Genomic DNA, 11,351 nt, shown 5'->3' with positions numbered 1-11,351 from the left:
TACACGAAACTACAATAAAACAAACAACATTCAAGAAAAACCCATGCTCTTCTTCATCTTCTCTAACCAAAATCATCATTTTCACACTCGATTTCAAAACCCTAATCCGTGAACCAAGTGAAAAAAAAAAGTTTACCGAGAATGAATAGAGAAGCAACAAAGAATGGAGAGAGAGAGAGATGATAACGAAGAAGAAGCCGGAAGAATGGAGAGAGAGAGGAATGAAACGACAACAATGGTGGTCACCCCAAGTTTCTGAGAGAGAGAGAGAGGCAGATGGAACCGCTTTTTTTTTTTTTTTGAAATAAGATGAACAAGTAGTTGGGATCGTGGGGGGAGTGGGTTGGATGGAGTTTTTGTATAATGTGTGTGTGGGTTGGAAGAAGTTTTTGTATAATGTGTATGGGCTTTTGTGTATTTTGTAAAAGATTATAAGTTTTAAAAATTATAATTCGGTCAATTTTAGTTAATCACATTTTTAAGGCAAAGTTTGACCTTGGCTGGTCAAACTTGTCACCATTTCTAATTATCAGACTTTTTTGTCACCAAAACTTAAATCTTCCATTTATCCCTTGAAAAATTTAAAAAAGAAAAAAAGAAAGAAGAGATTACTTATGTATAGGTAGGGAATATTAATGTTATCTGAAGTAGATATAATCTTTATATTAAAGGATATTATGATGAGTAGCCTTCAATGGGGAGTGATGTGGTAGTTGTTAATCCCTTATCCTCCTCTTCTCCTTTACTACGCCACAGATTTCCATTCAACAATTCTACTTCAATAAATTACACACGCTGTTTCTCCAGTAGCAGGCGCCCAAAGGACTACCAGGGGTATTGCTGGGATAAAGGAACAGAGTCTGGTTTTGGAAGTAGCAAGCGGATTTGGTTGTCCGATGATGATGATGAGTATGACGACGAAGAAGAAGAAGCTCGATTTGTTGATGGTTTTGGAGCTATGGAAGGTTCCATTGGTTTTGCCTGGGTTATCAAGGTAATGTTTATCTTGCTACTCCTCCGTCCCAAAAAGATTGTCGTAGTTTGACTTGACACAGAGTTTAAAGGATGATTTTTGAAATATATGGTCCAAAATAAATCTTAGATATTTGTGTGGCCATAAAAATCTCATAAAGTTAAATGGCTTGATGCATATGCACCTCCTAAACTTGTCTTCTTTTTTTTCATTTTAAAGACCTAAACTAACTGTGGTTCCTATTGAACTCCTGAACTTGGCTTCAAGTATGTCTATCAAACACAATTCCACTTACATAGCATATATGGTGAGTTTCATTTTTTTTGGCCTTGCACGTGAATGTGAATCACATCCTACGTAGAAAATTCAACCAATTAAAACACCCTACCCATTTTAATTATACACATTAGATATTAAGTTTTGATTTTGATTTTTAGTTTTCAATTTTGGTTTCTTATTTTTCAGTTTTTGATTTTCCAATTTTAGTTTCCAGTTTTTATTTTTCAGTTTTGGATTTTTATTAAAATGGGGGGAGGGGGCGGGGGGGGGGGTTTTTAATTATTAAATTTTCCATGTAGGACGCGATTGACATTCAAGCGCATGGCTAAAAAAAAACTCACATGTAAGTTAGATTGTGTTTGATAAACACACTTGGGCCAAGTTCAGGGGTTCAATAGGAACAACAGTTAGTTGAGGTGCCAAAACGGAAAAAAGGGACAAGTTGAGGGGGATGCATATGCATTAAGCCAAGTTAAGTTGTTGTTAAATATAGAAATGTGTCAATCTTTTTTGGACAAACTAATAAGGAAAGTAAGACAGTCTTTTTGGGACGAAGGGAGTATTTGTTATCTATTCTACTGGTGATAATATTTATCATGCTATTCTTAACTATGGGAGCTAATTCACTCATGATAAGCGTAATTTGGGACCAAATACAAACCCAGTGCAAATTTGTTCTATTTCCCATAGTTGAGGGGACCATTATCAGGGTATGTTTGGGACCCAAGATAAAATAAGGGCAATTTTACTCTATTTCACATAGTTAAGGGGCATTTTTTTACCCTTTTTCCTAGTTTAAATATAATGTTTGTTTAGATTGTTACTCCATCCATCTCAATTTAAGTGTTTTAGCTTGACTGGGCGCGGAGTTTAAGAAATTAAGGGAGTCTTTTGAATTTTGTGGTCTTAAATTAAAGACATGTTTAGTCTTTTAAAGCTTTTGGTCTTTAACTTGTCAGGTAAAATGTTGAAATTGGAAAACTTACTAAATATAGAAAATTACTCTTCTTGGGACATACCAAAAAGGAAAAGTAAGATACTTAAATTGGGACTGAGGGAGTACTTAAATTTTATTGTATCCTATCATTTGGTGTGATTGCGTCATTGCCTTTTTTTTTTTTTTTCTCTCCTCATTTTGTCTTTTCTTATTATCTAATAATCCTATTTTTTCCTTTACCATACCTTTCGCTAATTGCTTTACCCAGTACATTATGTAACGACGGGAAAGATACAATCTATCCAAATATTGTATTTATCAAGACAATATAGTACAATACAATAAAACAATATGATACGAAGCATTATGAAAAGATAAGTAACAAGGGAACTTTTTTGTTGGTTAAGCGTTTATATCTGTAGAAAATTTGACAAGTGTGGAATGCCTAGTAAAAGCAATTGCACCGCTATTAACAACTAATCAACCTTTGAGTATTGCGAAGACATTATATATGTCTTGAGAAATTGCGTGAGAGTTTGAATTCTGTGGAGTCTGTTCTTGTGAACTTGAAAGGCAACTTTTCAATGTTTATGGTACTCTCTCCGTCCCAAATTAGTTGTCAAGATTCACTTCTCGAGAATCAACTTGACTAGTCTTCGAAGCTAAATTGGATTAGATCAACTCTATTTTAAACAATTAAAATTTTGATATTCCAAAATTATACGGAAAATGCTACCTGTTGCAACTTTTTTCACGTCAATTTGATGAAAAAATACACTTTAAAATGTTGGTCAAAGTTCAAATAGTTTGACTCTCGAGAAGGGAAACTTGACAACTAATTGGTGACGAATGGAGTAACTGATAAGGGAATTACTTGAGTTTGGTAAATTTAAGTAACAACTGCTCGAACCAAGAAACCGAAATGCTACATGCTCTGTAAATATCCTCCATGACTCAGCACGATTTTTTTGACTAAGGTAACCTTGAAAATGACTCAACATTATTTTTTGCTATGCTCCATGGATCAAGCACGTTAGCACTAGTTCTCTAATATATAATGTGTTTGTAACTTCCTACATATGAAGCTAGCGCAACCGTTCTATAGAACTAACGTGGGATGTTTCACTATGAGGCTAACAACTAACTACTAGGTTTCTCTCCTTTCAATTTGAGATTTTCTTTATGATCAGTCTTCACTTTGAGAATTGTAATACTCTTGTCCTTTAGGGTTTCCACCAAGTACTTTCACTCTTTAAGTTTCTCGAATTCGTCATTGTTATTTCTTATAAGCACTGCAAGTATCAACATGTTTAAGACTTTTGAGTTGATCCTTGTGAAATTATTGATTAGTGTAGATACGAAGATTGATATTTGTGGCAATAGAACCCTTATAAAAGGTTGCAGAGAAATTGATTAATTGAGATTATTGGTGATCTTTTTATCCTTATTTAATTGATTCGTTATCTATTGTTTGCTGAAGGAGAAAGAACCAAGTTTAAATAATCTGCCCTTGTTATTGGGTATGGTTTATAACATGCTAACCTTTAGCATAAACCTTCGTGGAATTATAAAATTGAGTACAACGAAGTGGATGCCATTTCGCGTTGAAGTTGAAAAGACATAATCTATGATTATGCATAAGTTTTCTACGTAGAGAAGGTGGTGAATCAATTTTGACATCTTTATATTGAGAATCAAGCATCCATTTTGATCCAACTTTGAAATCAACTCGAAACTGTGAGAAATGCTGTTGTATGATACAATATAGAGAGAGGACAGTAAAGTTAGACTACCTTGTAAATACTTATTACCTAAGTACTGTTTGCTACATATGGAATATAGAAAAAGTTACCAGTTTCAAAAAATTCCTTTTTTTCCAAACTATTTCTTTTCTTGATTAAGAAAAATATGGTTGCAGAATAAGTATTTTGCAGTGCTCTGTGAAGTATAATATATACTGTGTTTCACTAGGTTGGTATAGCTTCACTTCCACCTGCTAATATTCTTTTCAAATTTCTATGTTATCGGGTTTTATTTGGCTGTATCTGTATTCACTAAAGCGAGTGCAGTTATGCTTCGTCCTTAAACCCCAAAAGATCTTGAACCTCATTTATGGTTTCTTCCTTTGATAACACTGGCTTAACAACAGAGCATAAGATTAAGCATTGAAGAGGATGAGGGTATAATTTGAAGGTTTCACCATGAGATCTATGTTGCGACTTGCAAATATTGTTGTGGTTTCTGTAGTGGAAAAGACATCGTAAAAATTTAGGCTGCATTGAATTCTGGAGTTTCATTTGGGTAAAGCTGACGAATAGGGATTTGCTTTTTGCTGCTGAGTGACATTCCCATGATGCTAACCTGTAAAAAGGATTTATTATGGCAAGAGAAACAGTCTTCATCAAAGATTTTATAGGAAAAGAAACTTTGAATGCAAGTGATCAATCATGAGAATTTCTGTTCTACTCTGTATTCATATAGGATGAGGCTCCACCTACAAATAATAGATGTAAAAACGAAAAAAACTTCATGTACAGACTGGAAAATTTCTCCACCCATCTCTTGACTGGAAAATTTCTCCACCCTTCTCTTCTTCTCTTATTATTATTACTCCCTCTGTCCCAATTTATGTGATACACTTTCCTTTTCAGTCTGTCCCAAAAAGAATGATACATTTCTATATTTAGAACTGTCCCAATTTATGTGATACACTTTCCTTTTTAGTCTGTCCCAAAAAGAATGATACATTTCTATATTTAGTAATAGTTTATCTTCAAACTTCCCCTTTTACCCTTAATGAAATGATTTACAGCCACACAAGTATATATGACTTGTTTTAGACCATAAGTTTCAAAAGTCTTCCTTTCTTTCTTAAACTCTGTGCCTAGTCAAACTATATCACATAAATTGGGACGGGGGGAGTACCTTTTAGGTTAAGCTGGTGATTTGTGACTCAACTACAGCTTTTAAGTCAGCCATTGGTTTCTGTTAGTTTTATGCTATTGGACATAGCCTGACTGCTTAGGAAACTTAGGGTTCAGGAGGCTAACTCTGATGCAGAATGGTTGAATATGATTGGTATGCTTGTGAATGAGAAGGGTGGTGAATAGGTTCGAAGTATGGAAATTTTGATGAAGGAAGATGAACAATGTGGTCTGATTTAGGGGTGAGTCCTGGCATTTAACTGCAGCAGATAAGAAATAAGATAGGAAGAGAATATGTTATTGTTATGGTTCTTGAGAATCACAAATGACCAAGACTAAGGGCTTGTCACTAGCCTCATAAAACAAAATAATCCCATTATAATATCTTGCATAACTAACTTAACGTTTGCTTTGCAATATAAATTCTTCATTTCTAATAGAATCCCTACGTAACTAATATTTGGTTTCCAGTGTAAAATTCTGTATAGCTAATGCAATCATTGTTTTCATGCATTAAACTCTACGTTGTCGATGTCAACATAACTTATGTGAGGACTTATATATATTGTTAAGCATATTAGAATGTGGAATAAGAGTCCGTATAGTAGTAGACCTAGATAAGGAAATGTAAAGATAAAAACTCCCTCAAAGTCGGCTAACTCTCCATAAAAATCCTTGTATTATTTTTCAGCAGTAGCAGTACCTAAAATGCTATTCACCGCTTAACAATCTCTATTTTATAATCTTTTGAGTAACTGGTTATCAACTAAACTACTCCCAAGTGTATTAACTTTCTGAGTTGAGAAATTATTTTGCTGAATTCACATAAACTAAGTTTCCTTAGTGCCTGAATGTACTAGGATTGCAATGTTTATAGTGGATAGGTGTCTATGGACATAAGAAATCCTAGTAAAAATCATTCTGGTGTTGCTTCTGTTGGGATGTAACCTTGGTTCCTAAGTTTGTCACTCGACCTCTTCGACCGTTAGACCATCCCCTTGAGGTACTCTCTGAATTATTCTGAGAGGAGAAATGAGTGTGTGTCTATACCAAGTCGAATATTCCTTGGTATATGTATAATTCCAAACCAAATAACATGGCTCTTACTTCTGCTACAAGACTGCTACCTTTAGCCAGAGGAACAGCAAAGTCCCTGATCATTTTTCTCCTACATCCCTCAGGACTCCTGGACAACTGAGAGGTAAAAATGCACTGAATCTGTATAGGGTGCTGTTAACATTTCAAAATTTGAGGCCACTTGCAGTTACCAAAATAATTGTGGCCAATTCAATAAAGATTATAAGAATAAGCAGGTTAAGAAAGCTAAGAACTCCCAGATTCATTAACTAGACGTACACCAGAACATTTCGCGAGCAAGTTAATATCACGATGGCTCTCACAGTGCATATTATAAGCACTCAGATACAAATTAAAGTCATGTTGACATGATATAAGGTAAAGACTTCCTAAATTTAGTGTATGTATCTGAGTGCTGCTTTGACATATATGGACAAGATGACAACTTCTTTGTTTCTGGAAAAGCGTTTGACGAATTTGTGCGAAAGCGTTAGTCTATTCAGTTGAATGCATAAACACTTAATTTTTGGTTCTTTCGCTTCCTTGCTACTGGCATACAGATGATGAACTTACAACAACAACAACAACAACATACCCAGTAAATTCCCACAATGTGGGGTCTGGGGAGGGTAGAGTGTACGCAGACCTTACCCGGAGGCTGTTTCCGAAAGACCCTCGGCTCATACAGATGATGAACTTAAAAGTAAAAAATTCAAGATCAGTTCCTGCTTGGTCTAAAAGTTGTTCCAGTTATAGGTGTGAGAATCTGAGCATTCAGACTCAAAAGCTTAAGGCAATAGCTTGAGTAATCCTAGACCTTTATAAATTGCTTTAGAAGCTTTTAAACAACCCATGTGGAGCAACCATATGATTTAACACACATCTATACGTGTATCCAGATTTTATGGTTCACAGTTCACACGTGAACTTTTTGCTTACTTATGGGTGTGAATCGGCTTATAAATGTTCTCTGCTACTATGTGATGAATATGAGCATGCAACCCCAAACCTAAGGCGGCAACAACAACAACATACCCAGTGTAATCCCACAAGTGAGGTCTGGGGAGGTTAGTATGTACGCAGACCTTATCTCTAACTTGAGAAAGTAGAGTGGTTGTTTCCAAGAGACCCCCAGCTCAAAGAAAAAAGAAAAAGAGGCAGTAGCAACAAGCAAAACGATAGCAAGATAATAAGAATATCGAGGCTAAAGAAATAACAGATAGTAATAGAAATCTTAGAATAAGAGAATACAAGAATAATGCTAAAACTCCGGGAATGGAAAAGAAATGCGCCCGATTACCTACCACCCTTCCACCCTAATTCTCGACCTCCATACCCTTCTATCAAGGTCCATGTCCTCAGTGAGCTGAAGTTGTGCCATGTCCTCCCTAGTTACCTCACCCCAATACTTCTTTGGCTTACCTCTATCCCTCCTCAAACCCATAACGGCCAACTTATCAAACCTCCTTACCGGGGCATCTGCACCTCTCCTCCTCACATGCTCGAACCATCTCAGCCTCACTTCCCACATCTTATCCTCCACGGGAGCCCCGCCTACCCTGTCTTGCATATTTTCATTTCTAATCTTATATTTTCTGGTGTGTCCACACATCTATCTCAGCATCCCCATCGCTGCTACTCCCATCGTCTGAACATGGGAGTTCTTGACGGGCCAACACTTTGTCCCATTAGCATAGTTGGTCTAACCATCACTCTGTAGAACTAACTTTTTAGTCTTGGTGGCACATTCTTATCAGACAGAACACCAGATGTGAGCCTCTATTTCATCCAGCTGCCCTAATACGATGTGGGACATCCTCGTCAATCTCCCCATTACCTTGGATTATTGGCCCCAGGTACTTGAAACTTCCTCTCTTGGGGATGACCTGTGTTTCAAGTCTCACGTCCACGGTCCGCTTCAAGAGTCATGTCACTGAATTTACACTCCACGTAATCAGTTTTAGTTCGGCTCAACTTGAAACCTTTCGACTCCAGGGTCTGTCTCCAAACCTCCAGGCTCGCGTCTCGTCAAATTAGTACTATGTCATCCGCGAATAGCAATGTATCAAGGCACCTCCCTTGAATGTGTCGCGTCAGTACATCCATCGCCAAAGCAAATAAAAATGGGCTAAGTGCGGATCCCTGGTGCAACCCCAGCACTACTGGAACGTGTTCTGAGTCTCCTCCCACAGTCCTGACCCGGGTCTTAGCACCATCGTACATGTCCTTTATCACCCTAGTATAAGCTACAGGAACACCTTTAGCCTCCAAACATCTCCATAGAACCTTCATTGGGACTTCGTCGTATGCTCTTTCCAGGTCTATGAACACCATCTTTAAGTCCCACTTCTTCTCTCTATACTGCTCCACCAACCTCCTTCAAGGTGAATGGCTTCCGTATTCGATTGTCCTGACATGAATTTGAACTAGTTCTCTGAAATAAACACACCTCTCACCCTCGTTTCCATCACTCTCTCTCAAACTTTCATAGTGTGGCTTAGCAATTTGATACCTCTATAATTGTTGCAGTTCTGGGTGTCACCCTTGTTCTTGTATGATGGAATCGTCGTACTCCACCTCCATTCTTCGGGCATCTTCGTCGTCCTAAAAATAATATTAAACAACCCACTAAGACACCCTAAGCTTGCCATGCCTGAGTTTTTCCAAAATTTCATCGGAATTTCGTCTGGTCCTGTCGCTTTTTCCACATTCATCTCACGCATAGCCCCCTCCAACAAGTGGAGTAATTCAAGACCTTTATAAACTGCTTAGGAAGCCCTTAGACAACCCATGTGGAACAACTATAACTCAACATAGGACTATACGTGGTTCCAATTTGTTTCAAGGGCTTTTCATCAGTGTTTTTCTCTCCTTCCGCAATTTAAAATCCAAGTTGAGTTGCATGCCATTGTGCGATAAATCTGCCAGACTAAGCCTATTCCATCTAGTTAAGAGCTGTAGTTGCTCCCTGTGCTTCCTAATTGTCCTTGAACTCTTTTTTCTTTTGATAAAGCTAATTTTCCTTGAACTCATTTGCAGCCCTGCACCTGTTCCGCACATATTTTCTGTTCTTTCTAGATAAGCTTCATTTAAGAAACTGAGAACTCTTTTGTGTCATATCTACTGGAAAAAACGATGACGACGCTGAGATCACATAATTTAGTATTTTTCTATCTAGATGCTAAATATTACACCGGATTAGGTTGGATTAAGGGAGAAATATTGATGAGATCACCTGGTAACTACAAGATTTTAACCTTTTCTATCCGTTAGGTTTCAAAGATCATTTAAATATGTAAAATATATTGAGTGCTTTTATCTGTTGGCTTGTATACTATTGTGACGGGTGGAAATTTGGGTTCGCTAAGGCTTATAAGCCACCATTTGTGCAGTAAGTATAATTGTCCTATGGATCTGGTGCAGGTGTTCAGAGCCTTTGGTTGGATGCTTCCGGCTATTATTATGTCAGCGGTACTTGGAACAGGTACAAATACCATTATCATGGCAATAACACTTCCTTTAGCACAGTCTGCTCTTTCTTTACTGATGGATGCCTTCTGGGGATGGTCCGACGAAGGCCCACGATCCAAGTACAAGAAAAAGAAAAGACGCTATGCTAGAGCAGCGAGCAACCCTGGAATAAGAATGGGAAAAGGACAAAATACTCGGAATGGAAAAGGAGTTAGAGACTATCAGTCCTCAAATGGTGCATCAGATAGAAAAAATTCTGGAAGCAATCTAAATTTTGGTGGCTGGGATGAACTAGACAATCATGGGATGGAAAGAGAGCAGAAAAAGCCCGTTAATCGAAGACCGGCTCAACCAAGACAGTTGACTGATGGTAAATTGAGTAAGAGAATCGGAAGGAGAGAAACTCCATTGCTACTCAGACTGCTATTTGCTGTTTTCCCGTTCTTGGGATCGTGGACCAAGCTATTGTAAATTTGTAATGGACTTCCGGAGTTGAAGCCTTTTGTAGAGTCAAACCTTAGCGTGGCAGCAAGCAATCTTTATTTGGTCCTTCTTGTTTTTCTCTAAGCTAGACTTGGAACCCGAATCACATAGATGTACAGATTAAACATAGTATAGATGAGCTTGTGTTCATTCTTACTCAGCTCGAGCACTCTTGTCCTAAAATAATGCCAAACAAAAAAAAGCATCATAAAAGACCTTGATTACTTTGTCTCTTTTGTTTCAGAAGGATTTGTCTTTTGTTTTCTTCTAGCGCTCGGGAAATGATATGAAGATACCAATAGAGTGTTAAGCAGTGCATGAACTGAACTTTTGTTTCGGATTGAAGTGAAACTGGCGTTCTTAAATATGATTATTAGTCATTGATTTTGTTAGCAATAGTGTTCAGGTTAGAGATATTTTATTAGAGATATTTTAACTCAGTTAATAAGCTCTTGCAATGGAAATATCCTCTTTTCGCTTTTCTTTTTTCTTTCATTCTGAAAATCAACTCCGTATTGCATAGTTTTACTTGGCATTCTCCTTTCGGATCTTGTTTCTGTATTGGCAGGATTATCATATAATATAGGACAACAGCTACATTTTGTTGTCTGTGAAAATGTAAAACTCCTCAGTGATATAGAACTATATAAAATGGTCTAGAATATGGAAACTAAAAATAGAGGGAAAGAATTTAAACAAGAGGAACTGAAAGAGATAGATTTACACCGAGCTTTCATAGACTTGCCTCCCCTTGTGGAGGGGCTAAACAAACTCTCATATGGTCATTTGCACTTGTCACATTTGGAGGGTCCTATCCAAATTTTTTCTCCTGGAAATTTCACCAATTATTGTAAGTCCGTTGAATGAATAGATTCTTCTTCTTTTTTTCTTAATAATTTTAGCTGCTAGGCTGGTTTAGAAAGATTTTATTCACAAAGATGTCCCTTGCAGCCTAAAACCTCATTCCTTTCCACCACTCAAACTTGCATTCGTTTAGCATCTATTGACATGGAGGATCATCTTTGACTAGAGCTAAATTCTTGGCCTTTAATTTGTCTTGTTGATAGAAACTAGCTTACCATTCTACACAGCGATTATTACTGGCTTTGGGGATTTAAACCACGAAAACGCAAACCCAAGAACATGGGTGTCCAGTATGTGATGGAGCCCAAGATTGGAGAATCTATGGATAAAATATATGTTCACA

General features: G+C 37.2%; 1 protein-coding gene across 2 annotated transcripts; it reads left to right on the top strand.

Moving 5' to 3' along the window:
• Nucleotides 1–588: 588 nt before the first annotated feature.
• Nucleotides 589–10,509, top strand: LOC132059583 (uncharacterized). 2 transcript variants are annotated; one of them, XR_009415641.1, is made up of 3 exons: nt 589–994; nt 9,614–10,251; nt 10,315–10,509. XR_009415641.1 is itself a non-coding variant. In XM_059452229.1 (2 exons), exons 1-2 carry the CDS (start codon nt 695–697, stop codon nt 10,130–10,132), a joined length of 819 nt encoding a protein of 272 aa, XP_059308212.1. In that variant the 5' UTR covers nt 589–694; the 3' UTR covers nt 10,133–10,509. The 2 variants fall into 2 exon arrangements, 1 of the variants encoding a protein (XP_059308212.1); XM_059452229.1 differs by having other exon boundaries at nt 9,614–10,509.
• The last annotated feature ends 842 nt before the right edge of the window (nt 10,510–11,351 follow it).

The sequence above is a fragment of the Lycium ferocissimum genome, chromosome 6 (genome assembly GCF_029784015.1).
Source record: "Lycium ferocissimum isolate CSIRO_LF1 chromosome 6, AGI_CSIRO_Lferr_CH_V1, whole genome shotgun sequence".
NCBI classification, from domain to species: Eukaryota; Viridiplantae; Streptophyta; class Magnoliopsida; order Solanales; family Solanaceae; genus Lycium; species Lycium ferocissimum.
The sequence above is the reverse complement of the archived record's forward strand: the minus strand, read 5'-3'. Positions and strand labels throughout refer to the sequence as shown.